General features: G+C 54.4%; 1 protein-coding gene across 1 annotated transcript in view; it reads right to left on the bottom strand.

Moving 5' to 3' along the window:
- Positions 1 to 23790, bottom strand: part of PCP2 (Purkinje cell protein 2) — a 46302-nt gene that overhangs the window by 2146 nt on the left and 20366 nt on the right. The window contains exons 4-5 of the mRNA XM_074980401.1: positions 19065 to 19188; positions 18408 to 18559 (exon numbers count right to left, since the gene is read on the bottom strand). Coding sequence (XP_074836502.1) covers positions 18408 to 18559; positions 19065 to 19188 — 276 coding nt within the window. The remainder of the gene's footprint in view (positions 1 to 18407; positions 18560 to 19064; positions 19189 to 23790) is intronic.

The following is a 23790-nucleotide window of genomic DNA, read 5'->3' as shown; positions in this document are numbered from 1 at the left end:
CCTGAAATAAAACAAGGCCGCAGGAAAATTGTCTTTTTTTTATAGCTGTTGTAACTTCAAAAGGTCAAAGAGCCTGAGGGGCTTCCTCCTGGACTTCCCTGAGACACCAAGAACTGACAGATCCCTGCGACTGTCACTGGGAGGAGTTACATGGTGGGGACTATTCACTAGCTGTAAATGACCCTCTTATTCCTTGCTCCTAGTCAATAACCCTTTAGCTAGTCTGTAAGGAATGTGCCAGCAGGAGCTCAATGCTGCTGAAGGATTTGAGGAATGTGTCCTGCAGAGATCATTTGCAGGAAAATGCAAAGGTATCCTCATCAGGGAACTCCTCTTCGCAGATGATGCAGCTTGCCTTGCTCATAATGAAGACACGTTACAGTCACTGATGAATTCTCTGTCCACAGCCTGCAAGTTGTTTTCCCTTGACATAAGCATGAAAAAAACTGTTGTATTCACTCTAGGTATACCTCAGCGACCCAGTGTCATTCTGGATAACAGCCCATTAGAAGTGGTTCAACAATTCTGTTACATTGGATCTACTGTCACTGCAAACCTATCCATAGGCGAAGAACCGAACATCAAAATTGGGAAGGCAGCTACGATTTTTGGCAGACTTACAAAATGAGCGTGGAACAATCCTAAGCGAACAGTGAACACAAATCAAAACACAAAGCAGTCAAGTAGCACTTTAAAGACTAGCAAAATAGTTTATTAGGTGAGCTTTCGTGGGACAGACCCACTTCTTCAGACCATAGCCAGACCAGAACAGACTCAATATTTAAGGCACAGAGAACCAAAAACAGTAAGCAAGGAGGACAAATCAGAAAAAGATAATCAAGGTGAGCAAATCAGAGAGTGGAGGGGTTGGGGGGGGGGAGATCAAGAATCAGATTGAGTCAAGTATGCAGACGAGCCCCTATAGTGACTCAGAAAGTTCCCATCACGATTTAAACCATGCGTTAATGTGCCGAATTTGAATATAAATGTCAGTTCGTCCACTTCTCTTTCTAAAACGGTGCGATAATGTCTCTTCAGTAACACACATACCTTGAGGTCATTGACAGAATGACCCATTCCATTAAAATGTTGACTAACTGGTTTGTGGATCTGGAGTGTTTTGATGTCTGTTTTGTGCCCGTTGACCCTTTGTCTAAGGGAGTTAGAAGTCTGTCCAATATACAAAGCATCTGGGCATTGTTGGCACATGATGGCATATACGATGTTGGTAGAGGAACATGAGAAAGTGCCCGTGATTCTGTGAGTAACCTGGTTAGGTCCAGTGATGGTATTTGCAGAGAAGATATATGGACATGCCATATGTCCACATATGGATATGCCAGCTTTGTCCACATATCTTTTCTGGAAATACCATCACTGGACCTAACCAGGTTACTCACAGAATCACGGGCACTTTCTCATGCTCCTCTACTAACATCATATATGCCATCATGTGCCAACAATGCCCAGATGCTTTGTATATTGGACAGACTTCTAACTCCCTTAGACAAAGGGTCAACGGGCACAAAACAGACATCAAAACACTCCAGATCCACAAACCAGTTAGTCAACATTTTAATGGAATGGGACATTCTGTCAATGACCTCAAGGTATGTGTGTTACTGAAGAGACATTATCGCACCGTTTTAGAAAGAGAAGTGGACGAACTGACATTTATATTCAAATTCGGCACATTAACGCATGGTTTAAATCGTGATGGGAACTTTCTGAGTCACTATAGGGGCTCGTCTGCATACTTGACTCAATCTGATTCTTGATCTCCCCCCCCCCACCCCTCCACTCTCTGATTTGCTCACCTTGATTATCTTTTTCTGATTTGTCCTCCTTGCTTACTGTTTTTGGTTCTCTGTGTCTTAAATATTGAGTCTGTTCTGGTCTGGCTATGGTCTGAAGAAGTGGGTCTGTCCCATGAAAGCTCACCTAATAAACTATTTTACTAGTCTTTAAAGTGCTACTTGACTGCTTTGTGTTTTGATGGTGTATAGACTAGCACGGCTTACCCTCTGTTACTAGTGAACACAAAGATACTAATCTACCAGGCATGTGTATTGAGTATCCTGCTATATGGTTGTGAGGTGTGGACCACCTACTCGAGCCAGGAGAAAAACTCAAACAGTTTCCATCTTTGCTGCCTCCACAGAATTATGAATATCGACTGGCAAGATAAAGTTTCAAATGCAGATGTCCTCTCAAGATCTGGCATACCCAACCTCAAAGCGATCCTCAACAGCAGAAGAATACGATGGCTTGGTCATGAGAGAAGAATGGGCGATGAACGTCTTCCCAAAGAAATCCTCTTTGGTGAACTGTCATGTGGGTTGAAAACAAGAGGAAGACCAAAGCTAAAATTCAAGGATGTATGCAAAAACACTATGAAAAAATTCAACATCAATCCAAACTCCTGGGAATCTACATTATCAGATTGAAATACCTGGTGACGATTGCTACGACAAGGCCCATCATCCTTTGATAGCGTGTGTGCAAGCCACGCAAGAACTTCATCTTAGGAGGAAAAACTCTCAGACTCAAGAATTTGGAAATAGACTGACGTGGCTATTGCAATCAACCATGCAAATCCAATATTGGATAGGTAAGCCATGAGAGAAGCTACAGACTCAAACACTGCCCACAGATCCTCACCGCCGCTGCTGAACACCTCTCTCGAGACAAAAAGGGGCCATAGTGTATAGGGCATATGTAATGTCTTGCAAACAAAGCCTGATGGGTAGCAGGTGAAGCAATGGCAGTTTCATCTATTGTAAACAACATGTTGTTATAAAGTCACAGTTTATGCTATCACCCAGTGTAAGAATTGTGGAGTCTCACCAATGCTTGAAGTTGTTGCGGGGGTACACAGTGGTCATCATCACAGTGTACAATATGGCTCACACAGGGCTCCCCTAATCTGAGCAACCTCAGGCAGCCAGGGTCAGTAGGTGCTCATGGAGTTTACTGGTTTGGTTCTAGAGGCATAAATCTGGGCTGACTAGTCTTTATCTCACCGTTCAAAGACAGAACTAAAAGCTGGATGTTGGAGTGAAAATCTATGTTTCTGGATTTTGAGATTAAGAGCTGAAATCACAGGGTTTTGCCTCAAACCAAGCCCGCTATGTGGCAGGAGGGCAGCTGTGGGCTGCTAGCAAGCAGAATGTGTGACTGCCACAAAGGTGGCATTGCCTCAGACTCAATGAGGAAACGCATCAGGGTGATGTGTCAGGGCCTGCCCAGACTGGACCGAGTTGTGGGCATTTGAAGGGGGTTGCAGAGAAAGTTTGGCTGTGTGAATGGGACCCTTACAGTATTGGACTGGTGAGCCTGAGAGGCAAAGGGCACTGCTCGGTCCATGTGAGCTAGGACAGTTCCTTGAGGGTTGGTTCTGAACGCTGGGTGTGATATGTTCCCAAGCTAACGCCGTGTGACTTCTCCACCTCTTTTATTAAATGTTTCTTTTCTACATTCAGACTCTGTGCTTGGAGTGGGGAAGCATTGCCCCTTTGAGGCACCCAGGGGTGTGTGAATTTCCCAGGCTACTGGGCGGAGGCTCGAGCTGGTTCTGTGTGAACTGGATAAAAAGGAGTCCCTAACACTGAACCTGGCTGCTGCTGACTATTACAGGGGTGACTACAGCTGCTCTCCTTGGTGCAGGATCCAGGGTACCAGCTGGCTGGTGTCTTGGGACAGGAGGCTGCCTGGGGGTGACTATCCCCAAGGCCAGTTTGTCTGGGTGACAAAGCCGAGTGGAGAGTCTAAGGGGGGGTTATCTGTGACAGGCCAAGCCCAGGTGCAGTCCAGGAGCTGACAGGTGAAAGCTAAGTCCAGACCACACCAGCGGTGGGGGGGGAGGGCAGGGAGGTGACAGTCTGCCCTGAAGCTGACACATCCGGCCATGAGCCACTTCAAAGAGTGACACGCCCGACGTTCCCCTCCCAGCCTGCCTAACCCTGCCACTAGCCTCACCCTAATGCCCCTCCCAGCCTCACCCACAGGCCTACACCCCATCATCCTCGCCTGGCCAGTCCCTCCTCTTCCCCACCCAGGCGGCCTGCCACCAGAACCCCCCTCCAGCTTCCAGCCCCAGGCCCAGCTCCAGCCTCAGCTTTAGTCTATGGGACCTATGGCAGCCCTGGCTCTCCCCAGGATCCCGGCACTGCCAATCAGCCCATCGGTACCCAGAGCTGCCCAGAGCTTCAGCCTGTGGCCACTCAAAAAATCACATCACCACCAGCGTGGTACAGCTTGGATCCCATGGACCCAAAACCCAGGCCCTTGAGCTAGGAGAATCTCCGTTACATGTTAGCAGTATAGGGACTATAACACACAGCAAGGCCATTCTGGCTGCATCCTGTTGAGAGCAGTGGCTGCACACCTCCTGATGCCTGCCATCCATTCACGCCCCTCTTTATACCCAGTGGCCTGATACACCCTGGGCTGGCTATGATGGGCCACTGGTGTCTGTGCGAGGTGCCCAGACACCAGGGTGAGGGGCAGGGGACTGCTCTTTCAGGTTGACATTTTCCAGAGCAGTCATTGATTGTGGCTGTCTGCATTTCCGGGGACCAAGTAGCACTCCCTGGATTCTCAGTGCTGAGCAGCTGCAGCAGCACATGGATCCCTTGGCCTTGGAACCTGCAAACCAGGGCCTGTGTCTCAGCCCAGCAACCCAGAGCTCCCAGAGCCTCCTCCCCCTTCATTGGCTGTGACTGTCTGGATGGCACAGTCATGGTTCCTGACCTGCTGCATTGCCCGGGCCAAAGACTGGTGCTCAGAGTTTGGCAATGAACTCAGGAGCTCCTGTCTGAATGGGAGCAGCTCTTTTAGCAAGATCTGGATCCAAGGGATGGACTTAGTCACCCTGGCCCTGGCCCCCACTGCAAGCTGGACTGGGAAGGGCCGTGGCAAGGATCCCAGTGGGGAGGGTGATGGTAGGACACTGGCAGAGGGCTGCAGCTTGGAGTGGTCCATGCAGCGGGGAAGCCAAGGGGCATCACAGACCAGAGTGGGCAGAGGCAGGACAGCAGGGCTGATGCTGGCTGTGGCTGCTGGGCGGATGGAGCCTGTTCCTCTCAGGGGGACACACCGAGATATTGTGACAACCCCTGGTAACTTACACGTTACTGGTTTCCTGAGCAAGTGTTGGGTGTTCCGCCTGGCTCTCAGCTTTCTGCTCTGTTCCTGTGCCTCCAGACGCCGGCGGGTTTCCTTTACAACCTTTACGGTGATCTGTATGGCCCTGGTATATCTCTGCCTCTCCTCCCAGAGCCGAGCCTAGCTGAGGCCTGGTCTCCCCCCTCTTGCCAGCCTCCAACATTCAAACCTTGTGAGCCAGACCCCAGTCAGTGGTTGTGCATGAACTCCCCTGGGTTCTAGCTCTCTTGCCCTCTGGCTTGTGCCGGAGAGCCCATCCCCAGCTGGTCTCCGCAGCCACCAGGGCTGGAACCCCCTTTCGAATGTATGAGCAGCCAGTGTCCCTCATCTGCCAGAGGACAGGGAGACCTGAGGGCGCCAGCAGGACTCTTGAGAGGGATGTTTGCTCCACAGGTGTGTGCGCCCAGATCACTGCTCCCAGGTGGCAGAAGGTGACTGACTCTGATCCTCAGCAGACTGGCCCTGGAATCTGGGTCCCTACCTTGCCCAATACTGAAACACCCAGAAATCCAGCTAGCAAGTGAACCCCCTCATCTCTGCTGTCCGCTGCCTCGCTCTCCAGCTGCCATTGGCCTTGCCGCCTCCTTTGACGCTGGCGTCATGGTGCTGATGCCAGCTGGCACGCACAGGGTGTCCATGGGGGGAAGGTCAGGAAGGGGCCTGTTGCCAGCTGCTACCCTTTGCATTTGAGGGCTCCCTGTTCCTTCGGGGCACCCCCATCCCAAGCCCCAAGAAAAGCAGGAGCTGGGCAGAAGTCCTGCAGTCCACTGGGCTACTTTGCCCTTTATTATATCCCACTGTAACACAGTTACCAATAGGTCTGTACCCTGTAAGGCATTAGCCTGAAGCGGGTCTTTGCCCACAAAAGCTCATGCTCCAAAATATCTGTTAGTCTATAAGGTGCCACAAGACTTCTTGTTATTCTCGAAGCTACAGACTAACACGGCTCCCTCTCTGATACACATCACCCTACGTACACCAAGTAGAGACAGCCTGTGGCCTATGGCACAGAAAATGTCTGACAGTCAAGCTCGGATTTGAGGGCATGAGGGATAGCTCCGGGGCAGGCGTAGAAACCGAACGGCAAAGGGCAGCCCCAGGACCGTGGCTGGGAGAGCTGTGACCAGCTAGAGCACGAGGGGGCAGACAGGCTCATGAGCTAAGTGATAGTAACTCGCCCGGCCACAGGAGATGGGCACCGGGTATTGTGTGGGTGAGGGAGGGAGAGAAGGGCATGGAAAGCTGAGCAGACGCACCACCGTTCATGTGGGAGCTCAGCCGTGGCCAGGCCGCCTGATGCTGAAACCCATTTTGGATCTTGTACTTTTCCACTTAAAGTACGAAGGTGGAATGGAACGGAAAGAATTCCCGCCTTGGGCACAAGGGATCCAAGTGGGAGGGCGACGAGCAATAGGGAAAGTTGCCAGATGCCAGGAGACGCCCCATATTCACCAAAGACACCTGATGGCAACATATAAGCCTGACCAGGGGGAAAGGTTGGGCCTAGGCCGGAGGCGGTTAGCTTGTGAAAGAGGTAATTAGAACAGCTGTTTATGACAAGGAATTGGATGTAAGGAGTTTGTTCGTGGATTAGGACGAGCTCGCTGGCTTCCTTGCTGTCATTGAGCAGTGCAAGTTGATCAGTTTTTCACTTGCACCCACTTAAATCCCACCTTTCTACTCAATAAAACACTTCTGTTTATTGTCAAGCCCAGTGTAAGTAACTGTCACCTGAGGGGCAGCAGCCCCTGTACAGCTCTCGCTCACTCCCAAAGGCAGCGGAGTCCTTATGACCTTTCTCTGTGTAAAACTCGTACGCGGCGTCAATGGAGTTGTCTGGGGGTTCGGGCCCTTTGGGGGGCGGGGGGGTTGTTCCTGGGTGCTGAGTTCTTCGGGCTGGGCTATCCGGGAGCTGAGTTGGTTCAGCGTCTGTGTTGCTGTGTATGGGAGATGAGACACCTGCTCTGGGCTTGGCAGGGAGAGACCAGGGGCTCTGGCCCAGCAGGAAAGGGTGGTGGGGAAACCCAAGGGCAGGAAGGTGGGTGGCTGTGGCTCCACTGGCACACCAGGGTACAACCCCAAGGAGATTTCTGTGAGCCAACCCGTCACACCCATCCCGTGTGTTCTCCCCTGGTTCTGACACTCACCTCTGTGTTTGATCCCCTTGTGCTTGTGCTCCCAGCTGGGTCTGTGTGCAGATCCCATGCACTGATAGCTGCGTGTGCGTGAGAGAGATGGCCCCGTCTCAGACCCTGTGTGTATGATCTCCCTGCATTTAGACCTCCCAGGGGTGTGTGTGTGTGTGTGTGTGTGTGTGTGTGTGTGAAGGCGCATTTTCCACCTGTGCTTATATCCTTGCTGTGTGTGTGTCTGTGCGAATGAGAGCTGTGTCCCTGTACTTATTCCCCTCATATGTGTAGGTGTGTGACCCCCTCCGGATTTAACATAAGACCACACCCCCTACAGAGGGAACTACCACCATCTCACACACAGACGCACACCCACCCCTCTGTGGAATGAGTGTGTGAGAACAGGGGGATCACATGCACACAGGGTTATACACACAGTGATCTGTTAGCACGGGGGGACGCAAACACACACCATCACACAGGAGTGAACGCCTGGCGGTCTCCAGAGCCATCCTCTCCATAGGATGCTGGGGGGCAGCTGACCCAGGCCTCGCCTGCATGTGAGCCCCACAGCGACCGCCCCAGCTGTCCTATGGAGGTGAGGGGAGAGGATTATGTGGGGCAGGAGGCAGCAGTAGCAAAAGGTCACCTCCTCTCACCTCATGCCCCTGCACACTCCCCGCAGCAGGAGCACAGCGGCCCTCGGGCTGCCCTAAGGCTGCCCAGGTGGGGGCCGGGGGGGGGCGAGGGGAGGCAACTCCCTTCTGCTGCTGTCCTCCACTGCCTGCGCCCTGCTCCAGCTTCTCCCTGGCCAGGCTGGCTGCGGAGGGGGTCAGGGGCAGACGGGGGTGAAGCAGGACCTGTGGTGTGGGGATTTGCCCTGGACCCCACCCCCCTCCAGACAGCCTTGGTGGGCTCTCGCTTTCTCTTTTTCTTACGCATTAGCACAAAGGGCTCTTACACACACACACACACACACAATAAGTGCAGAGATAGCTTACATGTATACGGTACAGGGCCGGGGATAACACACACACAGTCTGGGATAATAGCACGGGAAGAGCACACACGCACACACACACATACGGGTTTAAGTGTAAGGCAAATCACACACCCATACAGGCATTAGTGTCAGGGATCCAACCCATACAAGTGTGCGAGCACACATATACACACACCGAGGGGGCGTGTAAGCTGGGGTAATCACACCCCCACATGGAGTATTAGTGCAGAGGGGGTCACATGCCTAAACACACCAGGGTGTTAACACACTCAGTCCCCGAACCCCAAACACACGTGAATATGAGCCTTGGGGGAATGATAGCTGGAGGGCACTAATGCAGGGAGATCACACTTCAAAACAGAGACGGAGATAGGTGTGTTAGTCTGTGTACACAGGGCTAGACAGAAGAAAGGGTAAAACGGCTGGGACTTTTCAGCTTAGTAAAGAGGAGGTCAAGGGGGGGGTTGATGGATGTCTATAAAATCATGAGGGGTGTGGAAAAGTGAATAAGGAAAAGTTATTTACTTGGTCCCATAACACAAGAACTGGGAGTCACCCAAGGAACTTAATGGGCAGCAGGTTTAAAAACTAACAAAAGTTTTTCTTCACACTGCACGTGGTCGACCCAGGCAAATCCTCACCAGAGGGCGTGGCGAAGGCTCAGACTTTAACAGGGCTCAACAAAGAGCTAGCTAAGCCCATGGGGTTCGGTCCATCAATGGCTATTAGCCAGGAGGGGTAGGAATGGGCTCCCCCGCTTCTGGTCGTCAAAGGTTGGAAATGGATGTTGGGACAGGAATCGCTCTGATGATCACCTGGTCTGTTCACGCCCTCTGCGATGCCTGGCATTGGCCTTTGTCGGACAGCAGGATCCTGGGCTAGATGGACCTTTGGCCTGACCCAGTGTGGCCGTTCTTATCTTCTTATAGACTTGTCATGACGTCCCCTCCAGGGGAGTTAAAGGCAGGGAACACACATGAACACAGCGTGGGCACCAGGGCACAGGCAATGTACCTGGGGAGCACGCACATGCATGCAGAGTGGCACAGGGGGATCTCACATGCACCCACACAAGTGGGGGAATGAGTGGAAGAGGATGATGCACACACAAGGTATTAACACAAGTGGCACGCGCGCATACACACGCATACACGCATTGCTACTAGAGCAGGGGGTCAGACACATGGACTACAATCACAGGAAGATCTCGCTCACACACAGGTATTAGTGCAGGAGGATCACATGAACAGAGAGGGCTCTAAGCCCAGGGACAGCGCTCTCTCGCTCACTCACACTCACACACCTCTACCTACTAGTGCAGAAGGGTTGCACTTACAGGGCTCTAAGCCCAGGCACAGCTCTCTCTCTATCTAGGGCAACCATATCCCCCAATCCCAAATATGGGAAGGGCGATATGGGGGGAGGGGTCGCTTCTCCAAGCCACAGAGAGCCGGGAAGGAGGCGGCAGCTGCTGGCCCTCCCTCGGAGCCCCGGGGAAGCTGCAGCTTCCCACACTTCATAGATCACAGAGCTGGAAGGAACTTCAAGAGGTCACTGAGTGCAGCCCCCTGCCCCAAGCAGGATCAACCCCAATTAAGTCATCCCAGCCAGGACTATGTCAAGCCAGGACTTAAAAAACCTCTAGGGATGGAGATTCCACCACTTCTCCAGGCAACACATTCCAGTGCTTCACCACCTGCCTGGTGAAGTAGCTTTTTCCTAATATCCAACCTACACCTCTCCCTCTGTAACTTCAGATCATTACCCCTTGTTCTGCTGTCTGTCACTGCAGAGAGCAGTTTCTCTCCATCCTTTTTAGAGCCCCCCTTCAGGAAGTTGCAGGCTGCTATTAAATCACCCCTCAGTGTTTTCTTCTGTAAACCAAACAAGCCCAAATCCCTCAGCGTCTCCTCATAGGTCATGTGCTCCAGACCCTTAATCATTTTCGTTACCTTCCACTGAACCTGCTCCAGCACATCCACATCCTTTCTGAACTGGGGGACCCAAAACTGGACGCAATACTCCAGACGTGGCCTCACCAGTGCTGAATAGAGGGGAATAACAACTTCTCTACATCTGCTCAAAATGCTTCTCCTACTCCTAATGCAGCCCAATATGCCATTGGCCTTCTTGGCTACAAGGGCACTGTTTGCTCATATCCAGCCTGTCATCCGCTATAATCCCTAGGTCCCTTTCTGCTGTACTACTGCTTAGCCAGCCGGTCCCCAGACTGTAACAATGCTTGGGATTCTGCTGTCCTAAGTGCAGGACTCTACACTTCTCCTTGTTGAACCACGTCACATTTCTTTTGGCCCAGTCCTCCAATTTATCCAGGTCACTCTGGATCCTATCTCCACCCTCCAACGTATCTACCTCTCCCCCTAGCTTGGTGTCATCTACAAACTTGCTGAGGGTGCAATCCAGTGCCTCATCCACGTCATTAATAAAGATGTTGAACAACACCGGCCCCAGAACCGAGCGTTGCGGCACTCCACTTGAAACCAAATGCCATCAAGATATTGAGCCACTGACCACTATCCGTTGGGCCCAACCGTCAAGCCATCTTTCTATCCATCTTATAGTCCATGGATCTAATCCGTACTATCTTAACTTATGGGTAAGAATGTTGTGAGATATTGTACCAAAAGCACTACTGAAGCCAAGGTATATCACATCCACTGACTTCCCCATGTCTACAGAGCCTGTCACCTCATCAAAGAAGCTAATCAGATTGGTCAGGCAGGTCTTGCCCTTGATGAATCCATGTTAACTACTTTTGATCACTTTCCCCTCTTCCAAGTGCTCCAGAATGGATTCCTTGAGGATTCCCTCCATTATTTTCCCAGGTACTGAGGTAAGGCTGACTGCTCTATAGTTCCCTGGATTGTCCTTTCTTTCTTTAAAGATGGGCATTACGTTTGCCTTTTTCCAGTCACCCGGAATCTCTCCCGATCTCCAAGTGTCTTTGAAGATAATGGCCAAAGGCTCGGCAATGACATCTGCCAATTCCCTCAGTACCCTTGGGTGCATTAAATCCAGACCCATGGATCTGCGTACATCTAATTTTTCTAAGTAGCTCTTAACTAGTTCCTTCCCCAGCGATGGCTGCCCTCCACCTTCCCACACTGCATCATCTAGTACCATAGAGTGGGAGCTGTCGGTGCCTGTGAACACTGAGGCAAAAAAAGCATTGAGCACTGCAGCTTCTCTTACGCCATTGGTCACTAGGTTACCTCTCTTGTCCAGTAACAGCCCCACACCTTCCCTGATAACTCTCTTACTGTTAACATGCCTCTAGAAATCCTTCTTGTTACCCTTCACATCCCTTGCCAGCTGCAGTTCCAATGGCGCCTTTGCTGTCCTGATTACTGCTCAGTATTTTCCAGCCGTATGTTTATACTCCTCCTTCGTCATCTGTTCAAGTTTCCACTTCTTGTACATGTTCTTTTTGAGTTTAAGCTGACTAAAGATCTCCCTGTTAAGCCGAGCTGGTTGCCTACCATATTTGCATTTCTTACTATGCAGCGGGATGGTTTGTTCCTGTGCCTTTAGCAAGACTTCTTTAAAATACTGCCAGTTCTCCCGCACAACTTTCCCCTTCATCTTCGTTTCCCAAGGGATCCTGCCCATCAGTACCCCAGGGAGCTGAAGTCTGCTCCTTTGAAATCAAGGGTCTGTATATTACTGCTCACCCTTCTTCCTTTTGTCCAGATCCTGAAATCTACCATCATATGATCACTGCAGCCCTGCTTGCCACCCACTTCTATTTCTCCTACTAGTTCTTCCCTGTTTGTGAGCAGCAGGTCAAGCTGTGCATGGCCCCTGGTCGGTTCCCTCAGCACTTGTACCAGGAAGTTATCCCCAACATTCTCCAAAAACTTTCTGGATTGTTTGTGTGCTGCTGTATTGGTCTCCCAACAAATGTCTGGGTACTTAAAGTCTCCCACGAGAAGCAGAGCCTGTGATTCAGAAGCTTCTCTTAGTTGTTTGAAGAAATCCTCATCTACCTCATCTCCCTGATCTGGCAGTCTGTAGCAGACACCAACTAAAACACCACCTCTGTTGCTTCCGCCTCTAACCTTAACCCAAAGACACTCAACTGGCTTTTCTCCCTCCTTATACTGGAGCTCTGAGCAATCAAAATGATCCCTCGCATAGAGCTTCCCCAAGGCTCAGGGAAGTGACTTCCACCAGCAGCTGCTGGCAGAAAAGGGTGGGATGGGGATAGCCCAAATACGGGACAATTTGTCCCTTTAAAAAAACAAGGCAGGATGCCTTTTTGGCATCTCAAATACAGGACCGTCCCGCCTTGTATGGGACGGATGCTCACACGAGTTCTCTCTCACACCCACAGGTGTTAGAACAGGAGGGTCCCACTTACACACAGGGCTCTTGGCCTGGGGACACATTGCTCTCTCTCACACACGCAGCTATTGGGGCTGTAGGATCACACTTACAGCCAGGGCTCTAAGTCCAGGGGCACGTCTTTCTCACACGAGTGGGTGTGTTTGTGAGCTACCTGCACTCATACCCCATGTCTGTGTGTGTGAGGTTCCACCTGTGCTCACACTCCCTGAGCGTGTGTGAGGGAGCTCTAAGGGCTTCGATGCCAATGAGCAGCAGGCACGGGGCAGACAGGGTACAGGGATCTCCAACGAATGCCAAGGGAGGGCTCTAGGACGCTCACAACTACCCATGTGAGATGGAGCGCTGGGCAGTATGTGAGGAGTTATCGAGCCATCCAGCCTCATGCTGCGAGGTGAGACGGACCCTGGAGCAGAGGCACAGACTGGTCAGGCGGGAGGGCGGGACACTGATCTCATGCTGGCCGGTCACATGCAGACTGGCTATTGTCCAGGGCACAATGGCATCCCTGGACAGTCTGAGCAAAATGCTAATCAACAGGCAGCCGGGGCTGAGGGCAGAACTAACCTCAGACAACGAACTTTTGAAAGTCAATCAAGGGCACAGAGGGCCCCTGGGAGCCTGTCAGTCTGTGAAGACAAGCTGGGCTCCCACTCATGGGAAAATGGAGCAAAACACCAGGAATGGTGTCACCTGGGGGCAGCCTTGTCAGTTACCTCGTGGACTCCTTATTTCACCCCTTTGTTTCCAATGGCTAAATCATCTGTCCTTGGAATCTCTGTTCTCTTCTGACCTGGGTCTTGTTTGCTCTGTATCTGTCCCAGGGCTGCGTGCACACCCGAAGCTGAGCCCCCAGGAGTACTGTATCTGCTGCTCCTGGACAGGAGGAATGTGGCCTGGGGTGGGGTTGGGGGGCTGGAAGGCCAGGGGTGGGGTGCCAGAGACTGATGAAGACAGGAAGCTGAGCAAGACCAGCCAGGCTCCCTCATGGTGAGGGAGCTCCTCAGAAATGGGGGTACCCAGGGGACGTGTCAGTGTCTGAGCATGACCCCCGTGCCTTTATAGCTGGGGGGGCGGTGAGCTGCCTGCACTCTATGCCACAGACGTGTGCTCTGAGCACATTTATGCCCCCGCATGTGGACGAGCCCCCTGTGCTAACACCCACACTTTTACTTACCCCCAGGTGTGTGTGTGTGAGATCTCCTTTTTGCTAATACCTCACTGCAAATGCATTAGTCTCACTGCACAGACACACACCTGAGCGTGTGTGAGATCCTGCTGCATTAGTCCCTCTGGGGCACCAGCACTGCCCTGTCAGCAGATTGGACACTGGGCTAGACGGGCCTTTGGGCTGACCTACTGGCTGGTTGTATGTTCTCGGCAGCCAAGAGCAGGGCTTTTCTCCTGGCAGAACGCGCTGCACGGGAGCTCCGGCACCTTTGTTTCTCTTAGAACACCGGAAAAATTTTCACTGCTGGTCCCGCAGCAGCGTGGGGATCAGGACATTAAAACCGAACACCCCAGCACCTATGAGGAGTCATCAGACTTGAGTTCTGGCACTTTTTTTCCCCCTAGATAAAAAGCACTGCACATGAGCACGTGTGTGGTCCCTGTGTGCTACTCTCTGCGTGGCTCTGTTCTGCCCTGCCCTCCTAATGTGATCCCACTGCCTGTGTGAGATTCCCTGGAGTCAGCCCCGAGTGCGCAATCCCTTTGCGTCCCTGTGCAGATGGATGTGTGTGTGATCGACCTGCTTTGTGTGTGTGAGTCTCTGATCCGACCAATCCGGAGGTGCGTTTTGGTTTGGCCTCCCAGCAGCCCAAGTGTTTTATCCCCCTGTACTGATATCCCTTGTGTGTGTGAGCCCCTGTGCAGGTACCTGGTGTGTGCTCGTACACGTGGGTGAGAGCCATGTCCATGCTCTGCCTGTGTCCCTTGTGTGTGTCCATCATGTGTGTGTGTGTGCACATGGATAAGAGATCCATCCCCATCCAGCTGGTGCCAGTCCAGGACTCCCATGCCCATGGCTCGCTGTGCACATCCAGCACTGTCTGTACCCTCCTGAACTCTGGTCCATTTTCTGCTTGTGCCACAAGACACCTGCCTGGCCCTGGTAAGAGTCCTGTCCCCTTCCCCCAGACTTCCACCCTCGTCCCCCTCCGCAGCACACAGTGGGTCCCCGATATGGACACAGACCAGTGGGAAACCAGCCAGGCCTTTATTGGGGCGCTGGGGTTGTACAGAATGGGCAGGGCAGGTGCAGCAGGGCCCGGGCGCTAGCGTGACCAGTGGGCATGTCGGCTCCTCCACCCACTATGGGCGCACTCACTTCTGCAAAGAGGAAGAGATGGCATTGGGAGTGTGGGGGGGTGAGGAAGGACCCTGGTCAAATCCCCCAGGCCCTGCCCATGCTCTCCAGACACATGCACATGAAGCTTCTTCCCAGAGGCAGGGGCTGAAGCAGCACTGGGCCCCCTACCCTGCTGGGTGTATCTCTCATCTGCTACATGACCTCCCCACGTGTTATGTGTGTCCCTGTGTGCACGGCCTGAATTCCTGTTTGAATTAGGGCAGAGCCACTCAAAAAACTTCTTGTCTTGCTTTAAACATGGCCTGTGCGAGGGAAGCGTTGGAAATTGTTCCAGCGGTTCTTTCCCCTCCCTGTGACAAATGTGCACCGGCCTGCTCCTCTGAACTGCCTCACTTCAATGGCTAGCCCTGGACAATGGTGCCAGACCTTTCTCTGCAGAGTGAAGAGCCCATGTTCGGCAGCTGGTCTCTACATAGGTACTCAGGGTGTGTCTGCACCACAGGGGAAAGCAACTTAACATTTCTTACAGGCGCTGTCCTATTGCAACCTGGGGCCCTGCCCGTTCTTTCCATAGCTCCCGCCTGGCTTTTGCCGCAGCTCAGCCTGCTCTTGCCGGAGCTGTGCACCAGGGTGCACACGCTGACTTTCACTGCTGGTCTATACTACAGCCTGAAGGCGACCTCTGTTAGATCAGCTCACTGCGGTGTCTGGTGCCCACACTGCTCCCTTCTGCCAGTGGCACACATCCTCACCTGGGCCGCGTCTACACGTGCCGGCTACTTCGAAGTAGCGCCCGTCGCGGCTACACGTGTTGGGCGCTATTTCGGAGTTGAAATCGACGTTAGGTGGCGAGACGTCGAAGTCGCTAACCCCCTGCTGGCCTTGGGGCTGTGGTCGGTCTGACCTGGAGAGGTTCTGTCGCTAAGGAAAGTGCAGCTGCTGGGTCTGCCCCCACTCACTGACTCGCAGAGACTGGAGCTGCTCTTGATGGAGGCTGGGTGCTGAAGCCACCCTGCTTTGTTTGTCTTACTCTGCAGCCCTTTCTCCCTGTACCCCAAGGTGTTCCCCAGCCCCCAGGAGGTGCTCTTGTGCCCCCCCGAACATGAGCCTCCACTCCCACCCCCTCTGCCAGAGAGCTGGCTAACGCCCCCTCCTTCCTGTGTGTGTTGGCCACCAGTGAACTCCTGGCCTACACCCTGGGCACGGCAACAGCTCGTGCAGCCTGGAGAAGCCTCATGTGGACACGTGGCAGAGATGGGCACAGCCAGCAACATCCCCCCTCCCTACGGCCAGCCAGCAAGGCTTTCCCCCTGCAGACGAAACTCCAGCCCGGCACATGAGAGAAAACCGGGCGGGAGGGAGAGAGAGAGACAGAGAGAGAGAGAGAGAGTGTTAGTCGTGTTACTTCACTGCCTGTTGTTAGTTGTGTTACGTCACAGCCTGATGAGGACACGTGCCAAGCGGGGTGGAACGGGGGCACAGTCACAACCCAGACACATGGTCGTTCTTCAGGCAGAGAACAGGGATTGGGACTGATTCATGCAGGACATGAGGGTACGGACCAGTGGAGCAGTCACAAGACAGAGCCTGGGAGGGGTGGGGGTGCAGAATAGGGACCGGGGGACAGCAAGGCCACGACAGCGCTCGGCTGGCTGGGGGTGGGCTGCCAGCCGGCCCAGGGATGTATCCCTGACTGGGGTTCCCAGTGAGACCAAGCTGACTCCCCTGGGCTGCAGCCTGGGCCCCTCACTCAGCTCTGACCCACGCAAGTGGGACTGGCCCAGTGGGAAGGGTGTGGTACTGAGAGGCAGGACTCCTGGGTTCTGTTCCCAGCTCTGGGGGGGCGTGGGGGCCACTCGCAGCGGGCGGTGCTAGGAGCCCTCAGTCTGTTCCTGCTTCTGCAAGCGAATGTCTGTCCCTCCCCAAAGGGAACTTTGGTCTGGGGCTGCAGCAGCCAGGGGGCGCCAGACACAGACTGCCATGCCCCAGCCTCAGACCAGGCCCTCATGGCAGGGGAGGGCTCCCAGGGGCGCTGGGGCTGGGACAGCAACAATCCCTCCCCGCAGCCTGGGCCGCCTGCTCTCTCTGAGGGAACCAGCTGCCCAGGGGTCTCGGGGAGGCAGGGGCAGGTATCCCCAGCTCTGGGGAGGGGCTGGGAGCCAGGACTCCTGAATTCTACCCCTGGCTGTTTGGCTGACTCACTCTGACTTTGAGCCAGAACCTTACATGCTCCATGACTCAGTTTCCCCATCTGCAAAGTGGGGCTAGCAACCCCTGCAGCCAGACAGTTAACCAGCAGGCTGGCAGGGGCAGCACGGTGCCATTATACTGCACTGACTGCCGGGGCGGGGGCTTCTCCAGTAATTCTGGGCACGTAGAGAATGGCACTGAATGGGCTGGTGAACATGGAGGCCTTGGGGTGGAGGAGGCTACAGGCCAGTCGCTGGGGAGGGGGCCACCCTGCAGGGCCGTGGGTGGGGCTGGGCCGTGGCTGCTCCAAGGGACTTTAGCCAATTGAGCTGCTGGCAAAGGAACTACAGACAAACAGATGCCATGTGGCTGTACCAGGAACCAATTTGGTGTGCCACATCCGCCAATCAACTCTGAGTGTTAGCCATTGGCAGCCTGCTAGTGGCTGCCTACATTACCAGGGCTGGGCTCTGCTTGGGTGAGGGAAAGTGGGGTGGGAAGAGACTCGGGGCTGCCCACACCAGGGAGGCACAACTGTGGCTGATGAGGGAGTGAATTGGCATGGGGGGGGGTGCATCTGCCAGCTGCTTTTTCCTGGGGCTGGAGCCCTGAGCCTGTTACCCAGTGACACCAATGGGCCCTGCACCCTCTGGGGAGCTTTAGATCCGGCCCCATTGCCCAGGAGCCGGGTCCCTTCTGTCATTGCATTGCTGAAGTGGGGCAGAGGAGATCCCCTTGCAGGGCGAGGAGCCCTTGCGTTGGGGGCTGTGCAGGTGGGGCGGAAGGGCCAGGAGTGGCGAGGGGCACTCACTGGGGGAGTCTGGCTCTGCCCCCCATGTCTTGCTCCCGGCACCAGTGAGTCGCCGGGTTGTCTGGGGCCTTGTGTGGCCTGGCTTGGGGATGAGCCCCACAGGGGATGGGGGCCTCACCCGTGAGTGGTGCAGCCACAGATCATTCTGGAGAGCCTCCCCCATGAGCTGTCACCCTGCCCCCGCTGCGCGCTGCCCTCTCTGCCCTGACCCCACAGCTGCCCCCGGACAGCACTTGCCACGTGTTGCCCACAGGGGCACTCCTGGCATGGCCACACCCACTGGCTTTGCTCAGCAATGCTCCAAGTCCCCTACTCCACGCTGCTTGACCCGACTGGGGCTTAGCCGGCTGGGCACCCAGCTCCCAGGCCTGCCCATGATGCCGCAGGAGGCACAGGCAGGCAGAGAGCTCCCACGCGGTCGCCCGCTCTCACCTTGGCTGCCTTGCTGGAGGCGCTGCGGTCGGTGTTCTGGAAGCCAGGGAGGTAGCTAAAGCTGACGCGCTGGTCGTCCATCCGCCGGCTCTGCATCTGCGCCAGCATGTCCAGGAAACTGTCCATCTCCGGTGGGGGGCTCGGGCTGTCCTCTGCGGGCGGGACCGGGTCAGGCGTGAGCCAGAGGGGCCCATGATGCTGGGGCTGTTTCCTTCCCCCCAGGACATGGCCATGAGTGTCTCCAGCCCTGCACCCGCCTCCCACCACAACGGTGCCAACCATGCCCCTCCCCTTACTTGCAGAGGGAGCCGTAAATCTCCCCGTGTGTGATGGTGCTTGGGGCACTGGCGGCTCCTTGCTGACCTGTCCACCCCAGCTTGGCAGAACCACACAGGGCTCTGCTTAGGGACAAAGTTTCCAAACCTCAAGCCAGCCCCAGCCCTGGCCTCCTCACTTTCCTGCAGCAGGGAGTTGCACAGGTCGCTCGCCTTCGGGCACCCATGCTGTGCTAGAGATGACTAGTGCTCTCTCCCCAGGGCAGCACGATGGCAGCCAGGTCTGCTGGTGGGCAAGCGGGTGGGTGTGGGGCTGGAAGCTGTGACCTCTGGCTGTAAGCCCAGGAACTGCCAGAACCACACTGCCCCTGCCAGGACTCACGTGTCTCGGGGCCTGCGCCGCCCTTGCCGTGCGTCGTCTGGAGGGTGCAGCGCTGCTCGTCCATGCGCCCACCCTGCACGTGGCTCAGGAGGTTGAAGAAGCCTTCCTGCTCCGGGGAGACTGACTGCAAGGGGAGGGGGGCAAGATGGAGGGTGGAGGAGAGATCCCCCGGTGACACAATGTACGGCTGTGCGACCTGCCGCCGGCTGCTCCCCCAGCCCTGCTGGTAATGTCTCTTCTGCAGCACCCCTGGAGCCTGAGGCCCCACCATTCAGCCCTGGGGCCACCCCGCTGCAGAGTTACAGCACTAGGGGGTGCTCACAGGCCCCCAGGGGACTCCTGCAGGGATCCAGCTCACCACCTGATACGGGGGCTCGGCCCCATCCCAGCAGCACCTCATTCCCCACCAAGATTACACCCCCTGTAAGCTGCAGACCCTCCCCAGCCACCACCCACCAGGGCCTCTGGTCCCCCTCCACCAGCCCAGCCCCAGGGCCCTCCAAACCTACAGTCATCAGAGCAGCCCATGGCAGAGTGGAGCTGGGAGCCCCCCGCAACCAGCTCAGTGTTGTGGGGTCACAGCCTCTTGGGCCCCCTCTTAAAGCCTGGATAGCGGCCGTGGGTGGGTGTCCCCATCCCCATCCCAGAGCACTGCCTCTGCCCAGCCCTGTCTTCCAGGGCAAAGCCAGCAGGTTCTGTTCCCTTCCCTGGGCATGGAGCAAAGGCCCCAGCTGGGCACCCCCCCACCCCCTCCCACCGCAGGACATTTGAGCTAATTTCCAGGCCCTCCGGGGTGACTGTGGGTTGCTAATCCAGCTCTGCCCAGCCAGTGCCCCTGCCCTATGCAGAACCCCTGCAAGGAATAACCGGAGGCAATTAAAAGCAAACGCCTGCACTCAGGGCTGTTGAGCTTCCTGGACCTGGATGCTCTGGGAGGGTGTTGAGTCAGATGTGGCTCATGGTCTCTTCCTGCCGCCCCCAGCCCTGGTGCAGAGCTCTCAGGTGTGGCTGGAGTGCAACAGCCAAGGGGGCTGGGGCCAGGTGAGTGGGGGCTGGGCTGGTTCCTACCAGTGAGTGTCGGGCTATAATTGCTGGGTGGGGGCGAGGGCCTTGATGTGATGGTTCACCTCCAGCATCTCCAGCTGCCTGCCCAGAGCCCCTGGGGCCAGCAGGGACTGCGAGGGCAGAGCAGCTTATAGCCAAAGATCTCAGAGCCGCCTCCTTTGAAATACAGGCTCTGCCTCTGGCAGGCAATGGGTTAAATCCCTGTCACAGAGCTACCCCAGTGGTAGGGAAACCAGTCCTAGGGGAGCGCAGCTGGGGCAGGGGATTGGGGGTGGGGCTAACACATGGCCCTGCTACAACCCTTCCTTGGCACTGCTCTGGCATCTATTTCTGGGGCCAGTGGCATAAGCCATGCATAGAGCTGTGGCAACAGAGCAGGGGAATAACTGCCCACCCTGGGTGGTGAGCAGGAACCCAGCTGTCCTGACTCTCAGCCTGCACTGCTCTAACCACTAGCTAGCAGTGCCTTCCTCTACGGTGGTGGAATCTCTAGCCAGGATCTGTGTCACAGGGGGGCAGAATCATAGAATCCTAGGTCTGGAAGGGACCTCAGGAGGTTATCTTCTCCAGCCCCCTGCTTCAAGCAGGCTCAACCCCAACTAAGTCATCCCAGCCAGGATGATGTCAAGCCAGGACTTAGAAACCTCTAGGGATGGAGATTCCACCACCTCTCTAGTGAATTCCAGTGCTTCACCACCCTCCTGGTGAAACAGTTTTCCATACTATCTAACCTACACCTCTCCCTTTGTAACTTGAGACCTTGCTCCTTGTTCTGCCATCAGTCACTACTGAGAACAGCCTCTCTCCATTCTCTTTAGAGCCCCCCTTCAGGAAGCTGAAGGCTGCTATTAAATCCCCCCTCACTCTTCTCTTCTTCAAAGTAAATACGGCCAGATCCCTCAGCCTCTCCTCATAGGTCATGTGCTCCAGCCCCTTACTCATTTTCATTGCCCTCCACTGAACCTGCTTCAATGCGTACACATCCTTTCTATACTGGGGTGCTCAGAAATGGACACAGTGCTCCAGATGTGGCCACACCAATGCAGAGTAGAGGAGAATACTAACTTCAATAGATCTGCTGGAAATGCTCCTCCTAATGCACCCAAATATGCCATTAGCCTTCTTGGCTACAAGGGCACACTATGGACTCATATCCAGCCTCTCATCCACTGTAATCCCCAGGTCCTTTTCTGCTGCACTGCTACTTAGCCAGTTAGTCCCCAGCCAATAACAATGCTTGGGATTGTTCCCTCCCAAGTGCAGGACTCTGCATTTATCCTGGCTGAACTTCCCCAGATTTCTTTCGGCCCAATCCTCCAATTTTTTTAGGTCACTTTGGACCCAGCCGGGGGACTGGCATGTTTGGGGGTGATTGGTGGATGGCGGGCAGGGGCTGCCAGTGGCTTAGCCCATGCTAGAAGAAGGGTCCATGCCTACCCTCTGGGGTGGGACCACCATGCAAGCCCAATTCCCACCCCCTCGAGTCCACATCCTGCTCCGGATCTCCTTTCCCATGCAGCCCATGCATAGCCCCCAGCCCCTGCCCCATTGCAGTCAGCAGCATGGGGGCCAGAAGGAGAGTCACAGGCCCAACAAGGTGCCTGTTCCTTTGTGTTTCCACTGCCCCGGCCTGTGCCCTCACTTGTGCCATCACACACCCTGCACTCAGCACCAACGCTCTTCGACCCTGGCATGCGGCATCTGACCTCCCCCACCCCCAAGTGCAACTTCCACCAGCCTTTGCCAAAAGCTTAGCAGTAATGAGGGCCCTGGACTGGAATACAATGCCGGGGGCGGGGGTGTGCTACAGCTGCCCCCTCCCCACTGCTCCCCTGCCACTCACTGCCCAGCTGGTATCTGCTGCCCCTGCTACAGCTGCTCCCCAGTGACATCCTCCAGCTGCCTGCCTGGGTCTTGCTTGTGGTCTCCCCTATTACCTACTTTGACATCAGGAAGAACCTTCCCCAGCGCAGCTTGGCAGGAGTCTGGGGATGGCTTTCCCCTTTCTTGCCCGCTGCCACCATTGGGCATGTTTCCTCATTGATTCTCTGCTGTTTCAGGGGTCCTGGTGTGGGGATCCCCTTAGCCCCCCCCCATTCTCCGCCTGTGACACACAGCTGTGTAGTCTTCTCTGGGCTGAAACACTACTGTATAACAGGTGGCTGGGCTCAACCCAGGAAGCCAGAGCAGCTGGTCTGATCAGTCTTTCTTGCCTCAGCCTCTGTGGCTGGATCTGCTACTTTGGCTTATGATGAATCTTGAACACACCCACTTGGGGATTTTCGTGTGTAGGGCGTTTGAGCATTTATCTGCACTGGAGTTCCCTCTGGCACAGAGCTGGAGCTGTCTCTGGGTGTTGTGCAACAGGCGTGTGCTGCAATGCTGACATTTCGGTTACCTGTATGTCCTCATCCTTGTCCACCGCTAGAGACAGATGCAGCCCTTGCCAGCCACAGGCACCAAAACCAGCTGGGAGCTGAACTGGACAAACTGAGATGCAAAACCATGCGCCGTCTGCCAGGATCTGTTCTGGTCGACATAGGAATTCATGCAGGCAGGTCCTGGGTCTGTTACACACAGGGCAGAATGGGTGATCCCAGTGGTTTCTTAGGTGATCCCAGTGGTGGCCTTAGGATTGATGAAACTTAGGCATCCTGAGGTTTCCCAACTAGTCACTGGTTTGTTCTGGTTTATTTCCTGCTGGGTTCTGACCTATTAAGTTCATTTTCTAGTGTTGAAGGCTAGAAACTGCCTGTATCATTGAGGTCATCCACTTGGTGAAGGTTGGTGGAGCACCTTGGTCTTTTTGATGTTCATTGTGAGCCTGAGATTCTTGTATGCTTCAGAAAAGGCACCTAAGATGGTCTGAAGGGCTGTGGGAGAAATAGCACCAACCATATTGTCATCTGCGTACTGGAGCTCCATGATCGAGGTTGTGGAGGTCTTGGCTCTTAGCCTTCAGTCTCCTGAGATTGAAAAGCTTCCTGTTCATTCTATAGACAATATTCACGCCATCTGGAAGCTTACCATCAACGAAGTGAAGGGTCATGGCGATGAAGATGCAGGACAGTGATGGGACAATGATGCAGTCTTGCTTGACTCCTGTGTTGACCTCAAAGGGGTTGCTTTGGGACCTGTTGTTGCTCAATACTGTGGCAGTCATGTTGCCGTGAATCAGCCTTAACATGCTAATGAATTTTTTTGGGGCAGCCGATCTTTGAGAGGATGGTCCACAAGGCACTACTATTGACTGAGTTGAATGCTTTAGTCAGGTCGATGAAACTCATATATAAGGCTTTATTTTGTTCACATTTTTCTTGCAGTTGCTGGGCGGTGAAAATCATAGCTGCTTTTTCTCAGAATGGTCACAAGCCACACTGAGATTCTGGAAGAATTTATTCTGAGAGTGGCAGGAGCTGGTTTGCGAGGATTCGAGCTAAGATTTTCACTGCCGTTGCCAGGAGGGAGATGCCATGGTAGTTTCCACAGTCTGACTTTTCACCCTTCTTGGAAAGACTGACAGTCTCTGAAATCTTGTGGCATCTGCTTCCTATCCCAGATCTGGTTGAATCAGGAGGTGGAGCTGTTTGGGGAGCTCTGGCCCATCTTCTTTGAAGACTTCAGTGGGGATTCCATCTAGTCCAGTTGTCTTTTTGCACTT

Source organism: Carettochelys insculpta, chromosome 29, assembly GCF_033958435.1.
Source record: "Carettochelys insculpta isolate YL-2023 chromosome 29, ASM3395843v1, whole genome shotgun sequence".
Taxonomy (NCBI): Eukaryota; Metazoa; Chordata; order Testudines; family Carettochelyidae; genus Carettochelys; species Carettochelys insculpta.
The sequence above is the reverse complement of the archived record's forward strand: the minus strand, read 5'-3'. Positions and strand labels throughout refer to the sequence as shown.